The sequence below is a fragment of the Seriola dumerili genome, unplaced genomic scaffold (genome assembly GCF_002260705.1).
Source record: "Seriola dumerili isolate Sdu_G_001 unplaced genomic scaffold, Sdu_1.0 BDQW01000191.1, whole genome shotgun sequence".
Classification (NCBI taxonomy): Eukaryota; Metazoa; Chordata; class Actinopteri; order Carangiformes; family Carangidae; genus Seriola; species Seriola dumerili.
The window spans coordinates 1,762,160-1,789,117 of NW_019174446.1; the positions used below are offsets into that span (position 1 = coordinate 1,762,160).

A 26,958-nucleotide genomic window follows, 5' to 3' on the forward strand; every position below is an offset into this window, starting at 1 on the left:
AACCACTTCACTTGAGGGCAGTGTTTCTTAAACAATGGGTCAGAATGAAGAAATATGACCTCATACTTGAAAAAAGAACTAACACATTTTAAGGAATAAATACTTGTTTTACTTATTTTGAATAACAAGCTATAAACGTTGAACCCTGCTTTAGGTTGAAAAGTTCCCATATTTGATTGACACAGCAAAGCACCTATGGCAAGTAAGCAACAGTACGGAAAAACAAAGCTCGTCACCCATAAACGTGCACACACGGACACAAAAAGACACATACAAATACGCACATAGAGTACACTGATGTATAACTGTTCTCTAACTCTCCCCTCACACACACAAACTCATACCAAATACCTCCCTGTCATGCATGCTTCCAACAACTCGCCCAATCTAACCGCAAACTAATAGTCCCGGGCTGCTATCTCCAGCACATTACCCCTGGGAACTCCACACACGAACACCATCACAACACTGACACACAGATACACACGGACCAATACCCCACACACACACACCCACACCCACACCCACACCCACACACCCATACCAACACGCAGAGGAAGAGAGAGCTCCACCGTAGAAGCCTGCTGCTTGAGTAAATTACAATTTATTCAACTTGTGAATATTCCTTGTAGGCACTTAAAAAGTCCTTCCCAAATCCAGGGGGCTTTTTACACCCCTCTCCCTGCTAACCACACTAACCACAGGGATTTCCATCAGCCAGGCTGCATCCTGTACAGAGCAGCCAGATATTTCAACCATCCACATCACACCACACACCAGAGCCCTGAAAAGGAGCAGGGCGAGGACAGTGAGTGTGTTTGTGTGTGAGATAGATATAAATTGTATTTATTTACAGAGGGTGTAGTTATAGGCGCGATCATCCTGGCATTTTTCTATTTATTTCTATTTATGAAAATCTATTTATCTTTATCCATCTCTCTTTCTATTGCTTTCTCTATAATAGATTATGTGTGTTTATAAACTTCTTCACCTTGGCTAGTAAACGCTGGGGTGTGAAGGCATGCTGCACTCGAAAGAGAGAAACTAGACTGAGAGGCCTGATAGACTCCAGGCCTTAGGAAACATTTTATCACAGTGTGTATATGTGGGTCTGAGTGTGCACTTATGGGCATGAATTTGATCAAGGGTAAGATGACAGCGGGCTCTAAGAACGTGACTGCCTCAATCAACCCTTTTAATGCATCTTATGGTTATAATTGACAGCAGAAACAGGAGGGTAGAGAGAGTGGAGAGGAGACGGGCAGAAACAGAGGAGCAGTGAGAGGGAGTGTGACCTGAGTCGAGGTTCACGTTTCACTGCAAAAACACTCTGCTTGAGTGTTCTTCTGAGAGAAGTGACAGATATTCTGAGGTAAGTCAACACTGTGAGAAGTGTACACTAGTTAGATTGCTCAGGATCACACACATTAAGCACTCCTCTTTCACACACAGACACACAAAAGTACACACAGGAGATTGCAGGATTTTAAATATGCCTCCCTGTTTTAGTTCAAGCTGAAACAACAGCAGGCCTGTTCATGTAGGAAGGTCTTTCTCTCTATCACTGCTGACACTTTCTGCCTGTGTGTATGGGCAATAGGAGATTAACACAGGATTAAAGGATTTAATGTACGGCAATAAAGCACAATTGGCAAAGCTCCTCATCTATACTTCCTTAATGGGTTGCTTGTGCATGAGCAGGGAGAAAGGGGGAAGGTGGGAGGGAAAGATAGCAGCAGACAGATTTTTGGCTGTAGAGCCCTCTAAGCCAGTCTTTAAATGTTAAAGGTCCCATACTTTACACTTTTTCAGTGTTTTATCTGAAGTTTTGATATCCATAAGAAGATATATTTGTGGTACCAAAAACATCTCAAGAGTTTTACATCTCCTCTCACACGCTTCTCTTGAGAGCTCTAGCAAGAATCGGACATATTGTGTTGATCAGCCAATCACAATTGACTGAGTGTTTTCTGAGTGATGCATAGCCAGGGCCAACCATTGGTAACGGATTGTAGCTGTGCTGAAATGAGCCAAACAGACGGTTCGGACTAAAATGCTAAAATGGTGTGGAGCTATACACCAGAACCCTTAATCATCTGGTGGCATTGGGATGTCTTCCACAGTCTTGCAGAGTCCAGGTCCAATGCAGGAGTGGTGGAGCCCGCTGCCTCCAGCTCACTCTCCTCGGCTGCTAGACCCGACTGGTGTGTGCATTTAGTCCAGTCAGGGGAGCAAGTGTGGCAGAATCCGAGACATTGGGGACATCAGGGAGGTGGGTGATACAGCAGCTGGGACAGCAAGAGTGGAAGTCTGCATGTACAAAATATATTTTTTCTTGGCAGTATCCATGGAGACAAAGCCATCACGCAGCTTATCCTTATTTCAGGAAAAAGTTATCCAACAATTGGTGGAAGAATAATGTTAAAAAGATTAAATGCTGAAAAGAGAGGCCAAACAAAACACAAATAGGAGTCGTACAGATCAAATAAAAATATAGTAGATTTTCAGGTAAACACTTGGAGCAACCAAATCCTCCAAGATTGGATGGGGGGTCCGGTTGGGCTGTGCTGGGGGCATGGCTGAGGGCAGTGACGGTACAGTTGTGGCATCACAAAGTTACAGAAGTCCTGATGGCTCATTTTAAGGCTGAGTTTTTGAATACAGGCTGTGTGCATTTCTCTGTGGACTGAGCGCTTTGATACTTTCACAGTGTTAATATAGAAGCTAGACCTGCTTTATAATCAAACAACACATGGAAATCTCACTTTATACAATTTGGGACCTTTATGAACATGGCAGTATATCTATAGTATCCCCCTTGACAACTCTGAGTGACCCTCATTTTCAATCTCCCTGTGCATTCTACCCCCACCTTTTTCACTCACACCATCTCTTTCTCTCCTTCCATTTTCCACAAGATGATCTGAAGTCCAGTGAGTTCTCACTGCTAGAGAGAGTAAGGGGACAGATTACTTTACAACAGCAAATTAGTAGCTGTGTGAGTGTGTGTGCCTGGGGGACAGGCCAGCTGGGACACACACATCATACCAGAGCCATGAGGACAGGCTGATGGCCTGCCTTCTCGACAGACCCCAGGCCTCCCAGACAAGAGGAGACTGGCCATGAAAAGCATGGGCGGGGACTATTTACTTCACTGTGTGTGTGTGTGTGTGTGTGTGTGTGTGTGTGTGTGTGTGTGTGGTTGTATAAGACTGATACTGATAAAGTGGGTAATATGGGTAAGGTTTTATGGTAGAGATAGATGGACCCCGGACAGAGTGATGGTACTAATGGTAGTTTGGTGTTTCAAAGGGCTAGAAGGGTAAAATTAAGGGAGGGAATTCTGCTACAGTAAAGCATCGGACAGAGTCATGTGCAAAGTCACTATGGATGATGTAAAGAAGGTAAAAGGTTCAACTGAACTGTATTAATTCAAAAGGGAAGTAACTGGGGTGGCCAAAGAACAGACTAGGCCAGATGTGGAGCAAGGCTTCAGGGGTAATTGAAGGCCATGATCCCAAATGTGAGGACAGCACTTACTGGAGTGTAACGGAGATTAAAAAGAAGAACTCCATCTAGCCAGAGTCCAAGACAGAACAGGACAGGCTGGCGGAGGCCAGCACCAGGACAAGCCAGAGAAGGGATAATGAGCTCAGCCAACATGGTCTTGAACACCAGAGCTCAGGACTATGTTATGTGGGATTGAGAAAGAGACAAGGACAGCACTGGGAGGTTGTGTGCTGTTGTTGGAGAGTCTTAAGAGAAAGGCATAAATGTCCAAGTCAGACCCCAAAACAGTGTGGAGGCCAGAGACTGACTGATCTCACCCCTGATGGAGGTGAGGTATCAGGAATAAAGAGGGACCTGGACTAAACCAAGGACAAGGAAATGTTGTACAGCTCTGTTTTCTAAACTATGGCTTATGGGTGTGTGGCCTGAAATGTTTTGGCCTGTGTCTTGTGGATCCCCACAGTGCATGGCAAGAAAAGACAAAGAATACTATTCATAGCATTAGCATATCCCCAGTATAACTGAGCTAATTGCAGTGTGGATCCTAGACTGTAAGGTGTTTACTGATGTTCTTGAAAGGTGTTACAGTATAGGGGAGCGGGGAGGGGGTGAGAGGATGTAAAAAAGTGGGCGGGAACATAAATTGGTTATTATTATGAATGGAGCTCAGACAACTCACCAGCGTGAGGACAGAGCTGACTGGACACAAATGTCATATCAACCCGCTGGCACTGTTTGGAGGGACTGTGAGCTGTTGTTTACCATAGCTTTTCAAAATTCAACTGAAGAGAAAATTGAAATTATGTAAATTGAGATTGTATCTCATTGGTGGAGGAAAAAGAGGGAGATAATAGGAGAGGGTTTGGAGATGAGGGGAGGTGAGGAGAGGACTGGGTGGTACGAGATTTCAGCTTTTACGTTCACATCTTTGGTATAAAAAGAATTTATGGACAGCCTTAAAGAATCAAGTGTTGAGTGCAGGTGAGTTTGGCAATGTAACTGATAAATAGGCAACGGGTCAGAGGTTAAGAGGAGGGTCTTGCAGTTGAAGTGGACATGCTCACAAACAGAAAGAGGAAAAGTTGCTAAGGAGAGTGAGGAGGTCTGGGAAACAATGGCTCGTGATGATCAGAGTTGTTTTAGACACTCCAAGCCATCATGGGACTTAAGCAAAACAGCACAACCACTTATGGCTCCGCCTGGAAACTGATTTGTAAGAGCTACAAAAACACACTTGCAGGACCAAGTAACCATTAAAGAAATACAACCCTTTCTCTTATCAGTGTCACTATTTTTATAACCCTGAAAAGTAATTAGGAGTGTGTGCTACAATTTGCTGAGGCGGACACATTGGCAGGCATTTTATCATCAAGCTCAGTAAGTTAGCTGAGTGTTTTTGGCAAAGTTGCACTATTTCTTATTTATCTAGTTTCACAAATCATGGTCATCTTGAGAGCACATATTTCATATACCACAAACACATAATGGAATAACATATGACAGAACCATCTTGGAATCGCATTCTTCATCTATGATGATATTTGGCTCATTCAGACCATCTTTCTTCCAAAACATCCAAAGAATACAGAGGTCATTTTGAGTCAGTGCTAAAATGAGATGTGGTATCCACTGTGCCAATATGCCAGATTGCCACTATCCAAGTGTGTGCATTTGTGTGCGTGCGTGTGTGTGTGTGTGTGTGTGTGTGTGTGTGTGTAAGCGAGAGTGAGGTAAGAGCAAAGATTAACCATGGTCGGTGATTAATACAACTTGACTTACTGACTTACTGTGAGCAATTATGGCCATGTCTTTTCTCAAGCTTGACTGTCTCACTTTCCGTGGAACACATGGGGGTCTTGAAACATGTGCGCACCAAACACACACACATATGCCACAGATCGCCAGCCCACCCTCCACTCAACCTCAAAACCACAAAGGGTTAAATATAATCAATCTTCTTTAACAATGCTGTCAGGGCACTGTCGGAGAGCGCTACAGAAACACAAAGATGGCGGCTGCACACGGTGTGTCTGGTGTGTGTATATACCTTTGTGAGCCTGTAGACAGAATTTGCTAAAGTCAGTGAGTATGGATTTGTATGTGTAAGCCATTCTTTATACATTGGTGTGTGCTCAGATGCAGTGCATGTGTATGCGGGTAAACACTTGCATGGTCTGGTGTGTGTGTAAGTTTATGTACGTACCATATGTTTCTGTGTGTGTTAATACCATGTTAACACACTATTCTGTAGATGTAGTGGAGATGTGAGTGCAGTAGAGAGAGTGCATTCATGCCTTTGTGTGCATACTATACATGAGTGCTAAGTTGTGTGTGTTTAAGCGTGCATATGTGTGTGGATCTACTCAAAACTCCTACACTACAGGACTGAGAACCATCAGATATTTCCCAGGCCCTGGGCTACGTACTGTATGCGCGAGTGCACTACCTGAGGGGACTTGTGGGATCTCCAGCTGTACTGGTGGCTGTGGAGGCTGGCCAGCAGCACATTCTCATCTGTGTCCACCTGGCCAAAACGCAGCGTTTCGTGGGTGTCGTTACAGATCACATAGTGGCCGTAGACCAGCTCCTCAGCATCCGGGTTCCCATTCTGAGAGTAAAGATGCGGGTGAGGGGTTGAGGTAGAAGGTATGGGTGGATGAGGAGAAGGACAAAGAAGAAGGGTGACATGAGAAAGACAGCTTGTGAATAAAAGAATAAGCAAATACTTCCAGGTGTGTGTTTATGGTGGGTGTATAATGTATAGTATATATATATATATATATATATATAGTGTGTGTTTAAGCACATATACAGGTGTCAACAATTTATGTATTCTCAATCTTAAAAATGCATATCTTGGTAGTGCAGCTGTCAGCCAGTAGAAGAATGAGATGAGTGATATCATCTGTGGGAGTAACACAACCTCAACAGGGGAGTGAATCATATCACAGTCTGACAGTTATTCAGGCTGGAGCAGCTTAGACTGGGCTTTGGGGGCCAAATCTGCTGCCTGGTCCCACATAAAACCTCCAGGAGGCATCTCTCTTTAGCAAACTCTCAACTTTTTCATGTCCTTCTTGGAGCAGCTATAAATTGGTTGCTGAGAGAGATAAACAGGCTCACAGATTTCAGCCTATTTCAAATAGAGGCTCTGTGTGTGCATATTTTTTCCCATAATTTTCTCAATGCTTGAAACACTAAGAGTGCATTGCTGTTAGTAAGAGTCATCAATATATTGTGGCTTGTTAGGAGAAAACAATATGGTTGAGTCTGGCCCGCCTACAGCAATAGGTCAGTGAGACAGCCTCACAGAAACTCAAGTCATGCGAGCTGTACACGGATGCTGTCCACTCACACGTCACCTTGCATGCAAGAGAGAAGAGCTCACTGGCCTACTATTGAAAACACTGGTTTAACAGGGAGAGGGTGTGTGTCAAGTCTCCTGCATGAAAGAATTCAAATACATAATTTCAAAACAGAACATTTTGTGTGAGTTTTTATGTGAGTTGGACAGAGAGTGTGTGGGTGCAAGTGTATGTTTAAGTTTTACTTGAGCTCTTTCCAAAGGCTCTCGGGTCCTGATGGGATCTCTCCTGCACACCCCTCCCTGACTCTTGACACACATGACTGAGGTTGAGACAGCTTCTCAATAACTACTCAACTATCCCAACAAAGAGGGACCCCAGCTTGCTGTATACTTTTAAATGGCAGGGCGGTTGATGGTTGATGGTTGATGGTTAAAAGAGGCTGGCAGTAAAAGCTCAGTGTTTGACTGCCAAGCACGTTCAGGGTCCTGGGGTTGTTGATGCTATTGAAAACGGATGGGATAGTTTACACCATTAAAAGAACACTTGATGATAGATGTGTGTGAGAGAGAGAGGTAGAGAGCAAAATATAGATGGGACAGCTGCGACAGTGGGTTGAAATCCATTTCCAGTTTTATAGTGGAACACTATCTTTGCTCCCTTCTGAATCCAACACTGCGATTTACAAACTTCCTGCTGCCATCTTAAGATGCCATTGCTAAGCCCTCTCTTTGATGGTATCGTCTTTCTGCTCTGATTCATGAGGCAACATGATACACACATCAGAAAAGCTTCCAGCAGTAATCATGATCACTCCCTGTCTATACTGGGAGTTTAAATGGACAAATATTAAGACAAAGATATTTAAAAGTCAACATGTCTTCCTTGTTAAAGAGCAGAAGATGACAGCTTCATCGTTAGACGCAGTCCTACTAGGAATCAAAGCGTCCATTTCCCTAATCCATCCAGATACTTTTGCTTTAGTTTTCACAGGAGTCTTGCCCAGATCTGCATGGCAGAATGGCGCACATATACATGACAAGGTATAGTAAAATGTCTGGAAAACAGATTGTAAATAACGACACCCACTCAAGAGAAATACACATGAAACAAAACACCATGGAGGCGATAGTGAAACCTGTAAAAGGGACACAATGAAATACTAATCAGATCTAAAATCAGCTATATATTCCTCCACAGATAACCCCTGCTAACACATCTGTTACAACCAGGAACATGATCTCTCTGTCACTTTATTTCCAGTTACAAAGGGAAGCAGAGAATCATTTAAACATGGGAAGAAAAGGGAAAAAAAATAACATGAGGAAAATTTCTGTTGTCTCAACTGCACATGTAACAGCCTGTGAACGCTCTGTGAGAAAGCAGAATGTGTAAATACTACTGGGCTTTTGTGTGGCTTTCCACCAAAGCCACTTCCCTGGGGTTAGAAGCTTGGTGGGGGAGTGGGGGGGGGGCAAAGATCGAAAGTGGGGCTGGGGACTGTGTATGAAAATGGAGGCATGGGGCCTGAGGTTAAAGTGGTGGGGGGCTGAGGTTGGGGACATATGGGGCTATTGAGTGCAAAAAGGAGAGGAGGAAGCAAAAGACAAAAAATAAAATAAAAATGCTGTTCTATATTCATTTTCCCTCCATCTTCAAAACCAAGAAACCATCTATAAAATGTGCAATATAGTAGTTTTAGCTTAGTCTTCTTGGGCATAACTAAAGATTAATTTGACCCTAGTCTTACACTACTGCACTGGTGGCATGCTGAGTATTGTAATAGATGGAATATACATTAATTAACTAATAATTATTAATAAGAATCCATTAGGCTGCCAGAAAGGTCATGGTGAAGTTATCATGGACACAAGACCAGTCCGTGTTACCATGACTGCAACTGTGTTTTATAACAGATTATGGCTATATAAGTGTAAATTACAACCATACACTAAGAAGTGTCTTTAATTTCTATTTATTGCTTTTTCATCTGAAAGTGCTCCAACTGCTCTGGTTGTGGTGGTCTAGTGTGACCATGCCTGGGTTGTGAGGTTTCAATTGTGTGGTAGTTGAGGATTCTTCTCCACAGTTCAATGCTCACCCTGCAGGCCACATCATAACAGGCCTGCCTGCCAGCCATGACACCAGGAAACATGAAAATCACTGGAACAATTACACATGTTAGGATACATCCTTCTGTTGCAGAAGGATAGAGCCTGTTAACATTTCTGATTACATTTTCAATTAGGATCAAGTTTTTCTCTGTGTGGACGATGTGTGTGTCTGGAATGTAAGCTTCCATCAGATCAAAGATATATTTCAGCCTAATGGTGCCGGCCTTCACAAATATCCCTGTAGTGCACTACACCACCAGACAGCTTGTTCTTAATCGAACCCATACAAGGTTCACCACATACAAGATTGTGTTTCAGTGAAACACCAAAAAGGGAAACAATATTCCATGATTGAAATGTTCACAACTTCCTGTGAAATGGACCAAATATTTAAGCAGAGCATTTCCTAAAGAATCAGCCTTTTGTACTTGACCTCTCTCTACCCCTTCTTCCAGAACTACCATATCCACATGCAGCACATTTGCCTTATAATTATGGTGTGTTTTTCCCTTGTGTTCAGCAAAGTGGTGACGGCTGGAGGTAGATAAAAGGTTCTGAACAAGTTACAAGGCTGCTGCTGTTTAGACCAATCAAGAAAATACAGCAGGCTTAATCATTCCATGAATCAATCCCATACCAGTGAGCATGTAAATCCACCAATCTGGGTTTGTGTTCGAGTGTGAGCATGCCTGTTTTAGAGGTGACTGTGTAGTGTATGAGTGAAGAATGGTATTCTGTGTGTGCATCATATGCCTCTATTTTGGGTCTCAAGACACTGGGCAAAGATGGCATTGAAAAAGCCAAACATATAATCCAATCAGTATCAGGAAAGCCTTGGCTAAGAGCATACAAGCAATGAATAACCTCACTAATCACACTTGGCATGTTGGGTAAAGCCCACCAGGCATACCTGGTGTGCATAACATATCCAAAACACTTGAGTAAAGCTGCAATATGACCTTTCATTACAACACCACAGACGCACTAAAATCTTATTTATGGCTAAATTAACCAGTAGAAATAGGGAACTTTCACTAGCTTGTGTTAAATGATGCAATGATGAAGCTAAGGGTCAAATATGACCCATCAACCAATACGGTTGGTTTAGAGCTTTTGATGAGTCAGTGATGCCATTGAGTGAAAACAAAGGTATTAATCTGTGAGCCAGAGCTATTATTTTATAGTAGATTTTCTATACAGCTTTATTTTTCACAGGTAAAAGACCACAGCTGTTTCTACAAAATCATAAGCTATTATTTTTCTCTCACCTGGCAGTGAGACTCTGCATGCATGTAAAACCATGAGAGTACCTCACGTCTCAAGAGGCCAATATATGAGTCAGCACAGCCACAGCTGAGCAGAGCCATGATAGGGCATGCAAAGCCAGAGAGGCCAGTGTTTGTGTGTGTGTGTGTGTGTATGAATTTGTGTGCGTGTGCAGTAGACAAGTGGGTGGAGGACAGGGGCCAGATGAAATCTTGGCAGGTGTAACCACTCAAGTTTTACCGTGTTTTTATGGGCATCACTTCACACACAAATATCCTGGCTACCAGAGGCTGTGCTGAGAGCTGAGAACTGAGAGATGACGAGGACCATAGACGCCCAAGAACAGATACACTGTATCCTCTTAGTCAGAGTTTACAGCTAACTGAGAGGCAGTTCCATCCTGCATTACCACTGGCATACAACCAAAACTGTTCTCATAAAATCCACTTTGTTGTGAGTTTGTTTAGCTGATACTCCATCTGGGACAAAGGGCCGTCTTTCAGCATATTCTCTAAATGTACATACATTTCAAAGGATTTCCTCTACAGTTTTACTAGCCCCTGCCTCCAAATATCAAACATCGTTCAAACAACAGCGCAAACCCCATGTTCCCTTACGTGTCTGATCGCATCCCACTGTTTAAACGTACAAGTGAACAAGTCATCCTCCAATACTTTGCAACTTAAGTGACCATATCACTGATTACTTGAAATGTGTTTCCTTTTGTTGCAGTGAAAAGTTGCCTGGATGTTGCCTCTGTACATTTCATGTAGGAAATCCACTATTTTGCTTAAGTTAAGTTAATTTAATGACATATTCAGCCTACAGGACCTCTAACATGCTACATTATTCCCAAGCTCTGAAAGCAACATGAATATTTGATCATTAGCTTGTTTTTTGCACATCAGTTCATGGACCTTATATTTTACTGTATTCTTTGAAGTATGGTTCAATAGAAAGTGTGTGGCAGTCTCAATAGATTGAACTTTCTGTCACCTGTTGCCAGCTGTGCACGGCAGTGTCCACAGTGTGGATGGCATACTGGCTGATGTTGAGGAAGACCGGGTCCACAAACACATTCACATCCAATGTGGTGTTCTGGGGGCAGCAAGTGGCTGCAGCCTGGCCCTGAAACACACAGGAAATCACAGTCTAAATTAACATTTTTACCCACATTCCCTGATCAATGCTTTATACATCAAAATATCTGGACAGACATAAAACCAAAACAAACAGCTGAGCTCTACCTGTAGTGTACAAGGCTGGAGAAGCTGGAGGTGTGTTACGTTTCGGTATTCCAGCAGCTTGCAGCCCAGCTGGGTGGAAAAGCTGAACTCCTGACAGTGACGTGGTCCATTACTCCACTGGCGCAAGAATACCCTTGGCTCCCGAGCACCAATCACCATGAACTCCTGTTCCTGAGGTAACTTCCTGTCTGGCAGGAAGGGACGAAGTTGTCGCGATGGAACTAGAAGAATGACATGTATTATTTTTACTTACAGACAGGCTGTTACATATAAACATAACATGACTGATAACAGACTCTTAATTATTGCAAAATAAAAATGAATAATTGATATTTGGGGCAGTGAGTGTAAGTAAGCTCAAGCCAACTTCATTAACATAATACTCTAAACACAACACAGTGAATCCAAACAGCTTTACAGGAGAAAGAACAAATATAAAATACATGAATTAAAAAAACCTCAGGCACATGAGCATAGCCGTGGGTTTTACAGAAGAGATCAGACAAATAAATGCCAGTGAGATAAAGTGCGTTTTGAGCAGTTACACAATCATCAAATAGAAGACTATTACAAGCTATTATAGATTATTATCAATGACCTTTAGAAGGTAGACAATTATCATCACAGTTTCCAGGTGAACCACAATTAATTGCTATTATGTTGTTGAATATAAGGTAATTGATGGGAATGAGCATTTGCTCTGAAATTTAAGAGTTGAAGTGACTTTCTCTAATAGTGCTGTTACAGTTCTTCTTAATAAACCTAATACTATTCAAACTCAGAGAGGAGACTTTGTGACTGTGTATTCCATATCCTACCTGTACCCAGCTGTTCTAGGTGGTGGCAGAGGTGAACTTCCAGCTGTGCCAGTTGTAGGGACATGCCCAGGGAAGAGACAAACCAGGGTGCAAAGCACGAGTCCACACGGGTGCAGGCTGCCAATGCCATTGGAGATACCAGCTGATCGCAGGGTACCTGGGACCCACACTCACTATCCAAACTGAAGGGGAAGAGCACATACATCAAGACAGCTGATAATATTTACAGAAGAGATATTTCTGAAAGTGAAATAACACAAAAAGTGCAAAGGAATGAAGAGAAAACATAATCGGAAGGCACAATATTATTTCATATGGAAATAATAATGCAGAAAAATTAGTAATATAGGACTGTGATTCACCATTTGACAGTTTTTGGTTATTGATTTTATCAAACGTTGTTTTGTAACATCAAAACCATAGCACAGCTGTGGAATAATGGCCACAAAAATTCAACTGACTAATTAGAATAGTCTGATTCTTATTAGTAGCTGAATGCTTTTGTCTCTTGCCCAGCGAGTTACAAACTCTGTGACATCCTTGTCAAAAATCTGCAGTTAGACAAACGCTACAATTATTCAGAAAAAAAGAAATGAAAAGAGACAACGATGTGGAGGGGGCCTCTTCGCTGTCCGAGCCTGTGAGGTTAGGTGCATTATTACTGTCACAGTTTCCAGGAGAATCTCTCCATAGCCATTAATTGCATGTCATGGTTGATGATGTTGAATGGAAGGTAATTGAAGTGAATGACCATTTGCTCTGTAATTTGCTGCTACCATGATCCACTATAAAAACTCCAGCAGGAAACGCTCAAGACCTGAAAAATGCTGGTGCAGCAGAGTGCTCCTTAAAAAGATAAGCATCATATGTTGACAATTTTCATTACTTCCAGTTGGCAGGGCAGCCAAGTTATTTTTCTGGTGGAAACTAAAGTAAGGCAGATGAAACGAGTGACTAAGGAAAGGGGAATCAATTTTGATCAAAAAAGACAAATAATTTAAACATAAAGGAAATGTAGTGTTTGGAGTATGATTGTAATGAAGCACAGATGTATATTTTGCTTTACACTGTATCTGGTTCTGCAGAGTTTTTTCTCTGTTTCTTCTCTTACATGTTTTCTTATTCTTCCCTTTCTGCTCCTCTGGAGCTGTCTAAGCAACACAGAATGTGGGCTTGGCAATTCTCTTCCACTAAAAGTTTCCTAAATCCCAAGAGGAAGTAAAAAGGAGGGGAGTAGATTAAGATGAGGAAAGAATGAGAAAAAGACAGAGAGAAAAGAAAAATGGGTGAAGCACAGAAGATGTAACAGAATGCCGGGTGAGACATGAGAGACATGAAGAGAGAAAGCAGTGGTAGCGAGAAAAAGGGAGTAAAGGCATGCTCTCTGAGCTATTACACTGCTTGGCTGGCCCAGTCCAACCCATCCCATCCCATCCCAATTCAACCCAGCCCAACCCAGGCCTGGCCTGGCCTGGCCTGGCCAACCCAAAGGGGGCTTTACTCCTCTTGCTTCCCGTGAGCTTCCCCTCGATTAGATACACTCAAGGTAAGCAGGAAGGAATCCGGATGGGCCCTGACAGGCACTTGGTGTGCTGGGAAATCTCATTAGGCCAATCTGAACGCCTTCCAAGCCCGCTCCCTGCTCCTGCACACCAGATGTGGGGCGAGGGACACATTACTAGCTCTTTGTGCTCAGCGGCCTGGGTGCACTCTCTCTCTCTGCTTTCCCTCACACTGGACGGCATATGTACTGTAGATCCAAACACATATCTGTGTGTAGGCATACATGCTCTCTGATACACGAGTTGGGTGTACAGACACGCACAAAACATGCACAGATACCTACAAGCACAAAGAAAGAGAACAAGATAAAATGTAGAATTTTCTGTCACCTCTGCTCATCTCCTCCCTCTCCGTTGTTGTTGAGCACAATCCTCCACAGATCTGAAGCCACCAGCTCCTTCTGCTGGTCGGTGAGGCTGAGGCTGGGAAGCTGCAGCTGGCAGGCACTGCTCTCTGACAGGCTGAACTCCCGGTATGGAACAAAGGCCTGCTGGAGCTCATCCCAGTATTCAAGGCTGCATGGTACCTGGAAGGAAAGTCACAGCAAAAATCTTAAATATGCAACCTCCAAATACTGTATTTTATTTATTTATTTTTATACATGCTCTTGATTCCTCTTAAGTGGAGCAGCACCACATAATTAGTAATTAGTGTCCTTTAACTCAAGTTCAAGTTCCCTTAATGACAAGCGACTGCCCTGTTGTAGTGTCCTTGAGAAAGAGACTAATTCTCTGTGGCTGCCTTCCTTGGAGCTCAACATAAATAAAAATAACAAAAACAAAAATACTTTATGATGCTCTAAAGACAAAATGATAAACGATTCCTTGGGCTCTCAGAAATACTTTTGAAAAAATGTCAAGTCCTTAATAAATGTTGAGAACTACATAGCAGCTAAAGCATCTAGACAAACAAATTCATCAAGTGTTAAACAGTTGTGGTAGCTTCATTCTTGTACAGGCGGCATTAGGAGAGACAGAAAATCCCAGAAGCACAAACTCTCTCCTCTCTCATCTAGAGTCGCAGTGAAGAAAGTGCACAGCTCTTCACACTGGTCAATAATTACTAAAATCCAGCTACGTACAAGTACAGCTAATATCTGCTGACAACCCCTGAACACAGATTATAATAATCACAGATAGTTGGGAGCTTGGAGGGAATGTGAGGAAATGTCTTTCATGATGACTTCATGAGGACCCAAAGTCACAGCATAACGAATGTGCCTGGTTACATCCCTCTGTGTTGCCTTATACGGTTACAGCGAGCTCTGCAACTACTGAAACAAATTTTCTACTGAAACACTTTCTCAAACCGTTACTGTTGCTGTTGAATATATTTGAATACTCATCAGTAACATGCCAGAGGACCTGTATGTACGGCTTTGTTGTAGAAATGATACCGTCTCTATCACTGGATCACTTTCTGTAGCTGTTGGCTTTGCTCTAGCGGATGACAGTATTTTACTGACTGTTTTGTATTCGCAACTTAGTCTCCTCTTCAGATGGACACTAGTGGATATCTTACTTTTGTTTCCCTCGGTTTTTCATTACTTAAACTTAAGGCTGCAGTCCAAACAAACTATTGTAACACCCCCAGTGTAACCCTGATTACTCATCTGCTGTAGGATTCCTGTAAAGTTTTGTTGTTGCACAACAGGTATACTTGAGTCCTCTGGATCCCCTAGTTACGCATAAAGTATTAAGCAACTGCAGTGGTCTGCTGATCATCAAGCATTGATCTTTTACTGACACAGGGAATCCCTGCCTTGGAGAAAGAATGAGCGAGTGATTTTTCATGGTGTCTGTTTTACAATTTTGAATTTTACACACTTCAGACCAAACCAAACCAAACTTTAATTTCTCGTCTAGTCGGAAAAAATGACAACACTTTGACCGCAGACCACCAAGGCAGTAAGGCGACAACTCTCCATAACAACACTGCATGACCACAGCATAACTAAACACCCGGCAACTGTATGCTACAAGTCAGCCATTAACATTGAAGTCCTGGAGCTGTTTCTCACACTGAATAACAATCAGCTTATGTGAGTGTTCTCACATTATGTGATGACGGTAAGGGCTCCATTCGTTCCTCTCAGATTGAACCAAAATTAGCATAAATGTGTCTGGTGCTCCTGTGTGAACTAAACCAGGTGCTCGGGTTACTTCGACCACCTGCAGAACTCAGCTACTGATGGATCAGTAGTGGCAGGGCGCTCTCAGGAGCACACCTGAAGGATGCCAGGCAGTAAGACTTATGTGTGTGTATGTGTGTGTGTAAGGAGCGAGTGCATTTGTCTGTGTACATGTGTATGTGAACATCTAATAGTTAACCAGAGGTATGGCACTCCCTGGACAATTACCAAACTCACACAACTGTCAACAAGTTGGTGTGTACGCATCCATGAGGGGAGGATTGTGCACAAAGAGTGTGAGTATGTGTCTGTTCACTCATATGTGTGTGGCTGATGGATGAAGTAACCATAGCTTACATCATGTATTTAATGCCACACAGGTTTCCTGGAATCAAGTTCTCATAATTGTACCTGACAGAGTTGTGCACCCGCAACCCCAACACTGAGCCACTGAAGAGGAAACTCACTGAATCTCCACAGAGAGTTCCCAGAACTGCGCTGCTAAAACACAAGCCATGTTTTTTTTCACCTGTGATATTCTATACACATGACAGCATACAGAAATGAATACGTGAGGTACATATATGGTACAGTGGAATACATTTGCACGGTTGAATTTGCGTCATGTTCCCTTTGACTTGCAGTCCTGGCCTTGGAAGAGAGTAGAGATGAAATCAATTACCAATTCAACGAATGTTGTAGGGAAGGTGGAAAAAGAAAAAAGAATGAAATAAATGTTTTAGCTATGTTGAGTTGGACGTCTGGCACTGGCTTCTGGAAGGAGAAGGGACCTGTGTATATGTCAGATGAATTGTATATATGTGTTCAGGAGGACGACTATGTATAATTGCATGTATGAAAGACAATATTCGTGTATACATATGTGTATACACAGGTGTGCGTATGTATGTGAGTGCATGATACAGTCTGGGCAGTGTCAGTTTCCGCTGCTTGATTGTGTGTGTGTACCTTATCTGATAAACAACATTTAACCCTAAATAGCTGACATTCCCTTGGCTGGATGGGCCCAATCTGTGTTTTCCTGAAGCACTCCACAAAGTCGGCCTGGCAGCTCGAAAGTATCAGACGAAGGATTATCTTAGATGTTATCTTAATTTTTGAGTCAAGGTTTCATTTTGGAGGGGGTTCAAATTGGCTGGAAAACTAAGTTGAAGACTTTTCAAGTAGTTTAAATATTCAGAACTGTTTACAAATATATTTACATTCAGGCGTGTTAAAAGCATCGTGTATATACAGATCTGATTTCCGTCCTTGTCACCCACCTCTTTCTGCTGAGCTACGACTTCATGGATTTACTTTTCTGGGACTAATTAAACAAGCAGTCTATAAAAAACCTTAAGTAAAGGCAGGAAAATTAAAGCAAATACACAACATACAGAACGGATTTCAATTTCCATGATCAACCCAGGTGTGATCACTGCTAAAGTTCAAATATGTCTCTGCAACTGAAGACTCCCTGAGCTCCTTCTGAGGCTGCGGCTGTTGACATCCACAGCCTTGTCTGCCATTACTTTTATTAACAATATCAACACTGCCATTAGGTTTTCTGTTATTTCACTGATGCCTATATGTCTAAAAATTCCACTGCTAGCTACTTCTTATCAGCCAGCAGACAAATTGAATTGACATCAGCTTGAGCAAATGTTTACTCAGGAGATGTAATGAAAATTGTTCTGAAAATGACTCCTGCTATGCTGTCTCAGGTGGGCTAATATACGTTAACATTAATCAGTGTGGAAAATCAAGAATAAGCCCATGCTGAGGTCTTTGTGCTCAGCTTTTTTTTTTTTGTTTCCTCTCTAATGCCAAACTTTTAAAGAGGGACTGGAGTTTTGGTGGATGAGGTGTAAGAACTCCAGATCAAATTAACCACATGGACAGTCTTTTATTTTTATAGTGCATTAGCTGTGACTAATGCAGGTCTGCTTGAGCGCAGTCCCACTAAAATAATAGTTATCTTGGCTAAAATAGACTCTCACTCTTTCTGGTTCAGTGTGTCGCTCTGAAGTGAAATACCCCACTGACTCCCCACTGATTCTAACTCCCAACAAAAGGTTGCATATTTCTTCTAATTGGAGAAAAAGTGTGCATCAATAAAAAAGTGGCACGCTGTGGATGTGAAGCTGATGGCGGACCTGTGTTTCTCATAATAATAACAATGACAGAGACAGCTGTAGTAGTGGTTATGGCTGAAGGTTGCCGGTTCATCTCAGGCCACAGAGCTTTTATGATATCGGTTGCAGTCCAGCAGGGCAGCAGTCAGTCTGGTGGCAGTACAGAGCCCTGCTGGGACATGAAAGGCTATCCCACAGTGCCATGCACGAAAGCAACAGCAGGGGAACAGATGGTGTGATGTTTGTCTGAAAAAGCCAGTGCAATTTGGGCAACTGCTTCAAAAAGCAAGTGGATGATCAAATTTAAACATTTGTATATTGAAAAAAACTAGCGTGAGTAAAAAGCAAATGTGAATATGCGTAAGAACAGACTGTGTTAGACTTTCTTTACTGTATGCTGAGGCTGAACTCAAGCTGTTGTTCTCTACTTTAACATACTGTATCTCCTCCTCCTGCTGCTGCTCCCCCCTGAGCGGGGGTCAGGCTGAATCATAGCTCCTGTGTTTACTCCCTGTTTCTCAGACTTGAGAACCCCACAGAGAGGCAGAAGGAGGGGAAGACGAACGAGAGGGATGGAAAAAGAGCAGTAAGGACACCTGCTTATGATTCAGAGAACTGGACCTCATGGCAGTAAGAAGGTGAGAATGAGTCACCTTCCTCTCTCCCTCTATCCCTTCATCACTTGAGCCCTCTACAGGTGGGAACCTGTGGATGCCTCACCAGGAATCTGTCACTTTTCAGCTGCCCTCCCATCACTCTGACGCTCCCATTCTACTGTATGTAAAAACAGTGCAGGCAGCAATTTGACTTAGAGTAATGGAAGGAAGTTTGAATTCCCCCTGTGAGATACTGGAACCAGTTGGGAAACCACAACTATTTAAATGCAGGAAATCTTGATTTTATAAAATGTTAATATGATATGCTCTGGGGACGAGCAAAACCCCCCTTCATCTAGTCAGCGCACTCCGCTGAAGAGAGGGAGCAAAGGAAAGGAGGAGGGGGGAGTGCAACAAAAGGAGAAAAGGAGAGAGAAGAGAGAGGAAAGGAGGAGGAACGGAGAGAGGGAAAGGAGAAAATATGGAGTAGAGCCACTTTTACTTTGTTCATCTGCAATTTTTTTCACCCTCCACCTGCTGGTAAACAGCCCCAAATTGGAAAAACATTACCGGCTAAATGATAGTGACAAATGACAAGACAGCTCAATACTAAATATCGCTCTCTCTTTTCTCCTTATTTCTTTTTCTTTCCCTATGCCTCTCACTTTCCATTTCTCAAAATCTATCAGCCTCCATCTCTGCGTGGCCACATGGTAATTTTAGAGGCCTGAGAAATTATGACTGCCCTCTTTCTGTTTCCCGCTCTCTCTCTCTCTCTGCACACTCTTGATGTAAAGTAAATGAAATTCCTTTGGAATGGAAACTGAACCATTAGTCGTTTTTGGATTTTTATGGCTGCATTTCCGTTCTCTGTAGCTGGGCTGACTTTCTGGTCTTGGGAGAAATAAAAAATGAAATAACTGAGACTTCTGAGGTTTTGTAGAAAGGAAAGCATAATCATTGTCATTGTCTCACAGATGCGGAAATCAAATTAAATCTGGGATCACAATGACTTTGGCTGATGACTAAGAGGTCCAGTTGAAATAACCCCCACAAATCCAACCTCTAACCTCACACATAAGTGGCTTAATGCTATGTGAGTGTTTGGACAAAAATATGAGGTAAGTAGGACAGTGTAACATATCAGTTAATGGATCCAATGTCTTATAATTACTTTACAATCACTTCTTTCAAGAGGTCCATGACACATGATACTGTTTTCAGCTGTGTTGACAAAATGCATCAGAGTAGCTTTCAACAATGGATTTAAGCCAGTTTAACATGTACACTTTGCGAGCGATGTTTTCCATTAATGTTACCAACAATACCTTTGTGAAACATGCCCATTGCAGACATGTCTACTGCAGTGCCTGGCCTGAATGTTTACATGGATGTGGACAGAAAGACAAGCAGCAGAATTAGGAAACTCACTCCTGATGTACCTACATATGGTCTGTACTGTGGTCTCTATGAGTTGAAGTTGCATTTCCCTTTGAAATAGATGCTAACTAGTGTTGCACAACTGTTTTGACAATTTTCTTAGCTGTCCTCTTTTCACCACTTCCCCCATAGAAGTCTCATCACCCGATTCCTTTTAACAGACTTATCAGAAGAGACAGGATCATGCCAGATGACAGGAGGAGTGGAGTGAAAGATGTGGAAACCACATGTTCATCAACCACTGGTTCCACATCTCCTGCTGCGTAATACAGACTCATGCAGATAAGCATATGTCTGTAGTTGCAGGCACCCACTTAGGTGCACACACACACACATATATATATATACACAGACACATATATATATAATGACCATCCTCTAACTCCACCTCTGTTCAATTCTCTCTCTTCCTTCCTGTCAATCTACTCCAATTAACCATCCTCTCCTTATCTCAGCTCTGTCTATCACTGACTCTTCCTCTAGCCCTCCCTCCTCTGCACACATCAGCTCTATCTGTTCTGCGCTGTAACTCAATATGCAGCCAATCAGCTAGAGGCTTTGGAGTTTTGCTCATTACAGACTTTACAGCTGTGGGGCCTCGCTGGGAAGTCAGACATCTGCAGAACCTTCCAATATCTTGCCTCTCCTGGGCCGGCACACATAAACAGACTGAAGAAAACATCTGTACTGTAGGTGAAATGATTGTGGGAGTCCAGGAAAGAATCTGAGAGATAAAGGGAGGATATGGAAAGATGAGAAACTTCTGCTGCAGATGGAGGAAAGAAGCAGAAGGAAAAGGAAGAAAGGGAAGCCAACCCCAAGGCTCAAAAAATGCAATTAAAAAGTCGTTACAAACAGGCTGAGAATGTAATAAAACCTACCACTACCATTAATTTCAGGATGAAAACTTTAATTTGTGATAAATACTCCTCATTAAGATTGACTCATGTTTTACTAAAGTCTGTTGGGATTTACTTTGTCATAGTAAATATTTTTACTTTATTCTATTTTATTTTTACTTTTAAATTATTTACCACTCGTGCTTACCAGTCATTGTAAAGATGTAAGCAATAATTATGAATTTATTATATCAGCTGATTTTATTACACTTTTGACCAATTCTTTTAATACATTTTACTAATCCAGCAGCTGATAAGTTATCAGTTGCTCTAGCATCACTTCTCATACATGGAATTGAATTTAAAACCACAATAACAATGGAAATTTAAATAAGTTCTGACTAAACATAGCTGGAAAAGAAGAGGTATAATTTATTTGTTCAGGAACATGAATGGTTTTAGCTCCAGGAAAAAGGTAAGAATATTGTGGAGGATGAGAAAGAACATGATTTGGGACGCGGCTTGCCTTCGAGGATGATAAGCTGGAAAGAAAGGCGGGAGAAAGAAAGGCAGGGGATGAGTGATAGGAGGAAACGTGGGATGTCCTGTCCCCCAGTGAGGCCCTGAAGACTCGGTAGCTGCTACAGCCTGCCAAAATATAACCTCATCTGGGGTTGGAGACACCTGGCTATTCACACCAGAGCATGCAAAATGACTTCCACAGCTGTCTGATCGTGTATTACATGTTTGGAGGAACAGCAGGGGTCTCTGTCATTCAATAACATGTATGGTATGGGAGTTCTCATGACTCATGTCATGGGAATCAAAATGGCACATAGCCCAGCTCTAAGACAGTTTATTTCTTTTTCATTGCAGGTGATGTTAAGCAGGGAGCAGTGAGTGAGATTCTCCTCTCATTTTACGCCTCTTTCACCCTCTTGCTTGTAGTAGATGACCACACATCCTGATGCAAATGATCCAATGAATTGTAACATATGGGTGTTTAACACATTACCACTCTTTGCTTTACCACTAGCTGTGGTATGTGTTGGGAATATAATACTTTAACAAATCTTCCAATCAACAGATGCATGTACGTGTGCATTTCTACCTGCAGGACATCCCCCAGGTCGGCTGTGCTGATCTCAGGATCCTCTGTGGTGTTGAATGGGACAGGAGTTATCCTGACGAAGGTTAGGACACGGGGTTCAGGGTATCTCCACAGCATCACCCCCGGGCTGTCCTCCGTCTCGCTGTAGAACACCACCTCATGGGGTCCTGGCGATCTCTGGGACGCTGCGAGGAATTAACAATAATATCAGAATGACTTCAGAGCAATGCTTTTGGTAAGAGAGATAAGACTATAAGAAAATAAGATGAGGAGAATAGTTGAAACAAGGAAGAGAGGAGGAAGGGATATGATAGTGGACGGGAACAGATAAAAGAAGATTGGAATTTGGCTGGATTTTATATTAAGATACAGTAGATTATGAGTTTACTGTGCTGCTTACATCTAGTAGTATAAAACCCATTGCCACAAAATTCCATAACAAAGAGCCTGTTCAAAAGCTTCACTGGCCTCCTGGAATATTTTCAGATGCTTGTGGAAGAAAGAGGTTGGAAAAAAATCTGATGAAAACACTGATGCAATCATTCTTTTCACATTATGAAATTCACCTTTTGTGGCAGAATAACTATATTTGACTTGCATGGATCTTTGGTGCAGTGATATTTTTTTATGGTTATTTCTACTATGGAATCTGAACCCCCCAAAACAATATCTCCTAAAAGAGCACTGTGGATGTTTCCACGCTCACAATGTTTATATGCGTAAGAAGCCGTATATAAACAAAGTGGCTGAGTAAACATTTTTGCTATTGACTAAACATCCATTGATTGAACCATGGCTTGCACCTGCAACAGCTGGATAACACTGGATCTAAACTTCTGAGTGGTGTTTGACTTAAGTCGTGGCTGCTGTTTGTGATTCAAGTCCTTTGGAAAAATGTTTATTTGAAAAAAACAGTGAGGCAGAGAACTTCTGCTTTGTTTGGCCCCTGGGGCTACAAACACTGAGACTCTCTTTGTAGAAAACACATTTCAAGGGGCAGCAAAGTCTGTCTGTGGCTGATTTTAGCCTTTTTGTGAAGCAGTGAGCTGCCCACTTGAAGGTGGACAGTGTATTGTTCTTATGAAGGAAAAAAGACACTTTCATGAGGTTTTGCTTTCATTTGTGTTTGCTTGAACTTAGAGAAAGTGAGAGACAGAGACAGAGAGTCCTTCCACCCTTGTCTCTATCCATCTTTCATCTACTCCCCTGACCATCTATCCCTGTGTCAGGCCCCCGAGGGGCCACTCGCTACTCTCTCTATTCGGGGGCCCGCTTCCATGGCTGTTGACAACATGTTGCCGACAGATTGCCCCCTCTGTTCTAGTTCACTACTGTACATTCTCCTGCTTCAGTCAGCATAGTAAATGCATCAAAGATCAGTGGAACGGTGCAACAAACAAAGACTCAACCACAGCTGACAGAGTGGACGGCTGGTCTACAGCCAGGCAGAAGTTTGATCCTCTGTGTATAATGTTCCTGTGTGTGTCTGTGTGTGTGCACGTAGAGGACAGCACACACAAAGCACAAAGAGGGGGAATAAACAGCATGTTACTCAGAGTGGAACCAGGCAGACATGTCCGATGAAACTTCTTTCCACAGAGGGCTTTGATCTCACTCTGATTTAAGCCTGTGTGTATCTTAAGTGACATCTCACTTTGTCACAAAGGTTTATGAATGATGTTCATCCTATGGATTCAGGGAGCAGTGCTTACCACTGTTCCATCCATTTTGAAAACCTTGTCAAGAAAGGAGGAAAATCGATGCCCAAGAAATATCATTTTACTTTGAGTCTTTGATAAATCTCTTTAAAAAGCAATTTTGTCTGTTTGCAATTAGTGACATAAATGCCAGCTGATAAACCACCACGAGCAATCAGTCTTCGTGAGTTTGTTCTACTGCTGAACATCTGAAGCTCTTATGTGAAATGAACAGTTCAACCAATGTGTCAATTCAAAAGCGGATTTAGAGTATTTTAAGCAATATATTTATTTATAGTATAATTATCAATGCCAGACTTAAAAATAGTTGTATAGCTAAATATATTGTGAGCCGCATGTCATCTCTGCATGAGCTCAGCATGCACTGTATAAACATTCACCTGAGTCCTGGATGTAGTGAAAATGCCCTGTGCGCAGGTCATCTGAGCTGTGCTCTGTCCGGGGAGAGGGGGAGCCTGGGGAGGGAGGTGGCTGTGTGTGGCAGGGTTTGCCCTTTGAACTGCTATCAGCTGAATCCCCTTTCTGGAGGAAAAGGTACGATCGCAGGTGCTCCTCCACCAGCTTCAGGCAGTTCAGATGTTCTTGGCCCCAGAAGATCTGTGGAGACAGAACAAGAGAGGGTGAGCTGGATGGTATGGAACGGCGGGAAAGGGTGCATTAGGGGGAATGAGCAGAGACATAGGAAAACAAGGAGGTCAAGACAGACAGAGAGAGAGAGAAAGAGAGAGAGAGAGAGAGATAGAGAGAGAGAGAGAGAGAGATGGAGAGAGATGGAGAGAGAGAGAGAGAGAGGGAGAGAGAGAGAGAGAGAGAGAGAGAGAGAGATATGGGAAGTAATTAAAGTAAAAAACAGACAGTGAAAACAAAAAGGCTAGACAGTGGCACAGACCCACAGCTGATGCATAAATACCTGAGTCAACAATTATTCAACTTTGTTTTCCAAAACAGGAAGAGAAGCAGTCCGGGTTGTCCACATCATCACCCCCTTCACATCCTTACTAACATTACCTAACATAACCTTACATCCTCTTTACTTACCCGTGGCATTCCCCTTCCCGTGCTCCATCAAAGCGGGTCTGTCTGGGGTTTGGACTAAGGACCAGGAATCTCTGAGTCAAAAACTCTTCACACATGGAGCTGCCTGCTTGCCCGCTTCTCACTAGCTTGCAAGGGTGGGTTATGACTAAACTCTAAAAACAGGAACATTTGGGGATTTTTTTTTTCAAGTTTTTGGAAAGAAAGCATGAGAAGAAGGAATCGGAGGGAATTCTGGTGGTTTTGTACAGCACTTGATTAAAACGCCACAAACGCCAGTATTTGCAAAGGGAAATGTATGATTACGTATTAAGTGTTGAGTTGCAAGTGATGTTTTTGTTAATGGGCACGAAATGAAGGGAAATAAGGGAAACATCCAAAGTAGGGGAGGGGGTTACCCCTGAAGAAGTAATGTGGAATAATACATTGGTAATAATGCGTTCAGTTAGTCACATTTTCAGTGTGGACATTATGTAACTTCTCACAGGAAAAAAGACACACATAAGATACAACCCCCACCCCACCCCTGAAAATAGCCTTATAATATTCCACCACTTAACCAGCAGATGACTCAAATCTACAGTGGAATTACAGCATGCAATTCCTACTGTCATCACTTCAGCTGCAAAGAGGCCAGAAGCCATGGCAGAACCGAAGAGGAACAGTAAATTTAAGAGGAGTGTTAAGTGTGTGATGAGCTGTGTCTGTGGGTGTCAGCTCATGAATACTGTAAGGATTAATTTGGAAACCAAAACCACTCGAACAGAGATGATATTTTAGTGGCCAATAGCATTGCTTCGTGATTAGAGGCTGTTCTTTTTACTGGAAGAGCCTTACTCAAGCCCTCAGGGTGAGTGTCCTTGAGCAAGACACTCAATCCCAACCAGGTGCAGAGGTGCTGATGTGACCCTGACCTCTAAAAACCGGAGCTGTGTTGGCTGATAAATTATATGATTGAGGATGCTGAAATGATGTCATGGGCAAACCTGTAGCAGGCCTCCCTTGAGGTCCAGCAGCAGTTTAGGGGGGCCGGGCTCAGGTCCAGGGCTGCCGCTGTGCCGACACCACCGAGCCTCCAGGGAGGTGCTGCAGGAGAACGGCCCCAGCAGGAGATGGCTTCGGTCCTTCAGCCCTGTTCTCACCAACACATCTTGCAGCTCCAGTAGCACGGAGGAAGCCTGAACTGCATCTAGGAAGACAGAAGAAGTAGCAATGAATGGCATGTACGGCACAGGGTAAAAAGGTAAATAATATGTCAAGAAAATGATGAGAGAAAGTGTTATTGATACACCCTGTTGACAAAATCATTTGTTGAAAAAAAGAACGAAGAGGGATCAAATAGACAGGAAAAATGTCTAAAATTAATACTAAGATATTTTTACCTATAATTACACAGTCAACTGATACATTTATAACTAGGCCAGATGAAATTTAAATGCATAAACAATTCAACCTCAATATTCAGTTGCATGAGTGCCTGTCTCTGTTTTGTACAAAGTTCAATTACACCAGTCTGGCAAAAAAAAATAAAATTATTTGTACTTAAAAATCTGCAGTAAAAGCAACTTTTTCCAACTATTCAACTCAGCATTTTAAGTTACAAAGACTAGATCAGAGAGACTAGTGTTCCCTTAATTATAGTACAATATAGTAAGATTGGTTAAATAATGCAATCTAAATCAACATTTTTAAGTAATATTTACTTTAACTGTTAACAAAACTGTTTAACAAACTCGAGGTTAAGTGTGTGATGTCAAAGCAGCAAACTCCACATCACTGGCCTCAAAACTATCATGCTCATCTGTTATTATTAGTGTAAACACTGAAAGAAGAAAGCACCATTTTTCCACTTTAACAATATTTGGGTCTAAGGCTAACAACATAAAACTAGCGTGAGTTATTAAGATCATGTCTCTGTGAACAGAGGTGTTTTGGGGTCATGCTTACACCAATCTGAATCTGTATAGATTCAAGTTCAGAGTCAGTGTTTCTGTGATTTGGTAAACGAAAAGGTTTAGCAGACATGATGAGAGTGAGAAAACCCTGATGGAATCCAGACAGTGGAGCCAAACACCCACTCATCCTGAAAGAACCAAAAGTAGCAAAACCCCCAATTTAATGAGGAAAGTT

At 42.4% G+C, this 26,958-nt stretch overlaps 1 protein-coding gene across 1 annotated transcript in view; it reads right to left on the minus strand.

The window, feature by feature from the left end:
• Positions 1-26,958, minus strand: part of vps13b (vacuolar protein sorting 13 homolog B) — a 322,535-nt gene that overhangs the window by 39,819 nt on the left and 255,758 nt on the right. The window contains exons 39-46 of the mRNA XM_022753222.1: positions 25,815-26,017; positions 24,174-24,390; positions 22,076-22,260; positions 14,153-14,349; positions 12,261-12,442; positions 11,443-11,663; positions 11,192-11,323; positions 5,957-6,118 (exon numbers count right to left, since the gene is read on the minus strand). Of these exons, the coding sequence (XP_022608943.1) occupies positions 5,957-6,118; positions 11,192-11,323; positions 11,443-11,663; positions 12,261-12,442; positions 14,153-14,349; positions 22,076-22,260; positions 24,174-24,390; positions 25,815-26,017 (1,499 nt within the window). The remainder of the gene's footprint in view (positions 1-5,956; positions 6,119-11,191; positions 11,324-11,442; positions 11,664-12,260; positions 12,443-14,152; positions 14,350-22,075; positions 22,261-24,173; positions 24,391-25,814; positions 26,018-26,958) is intronic.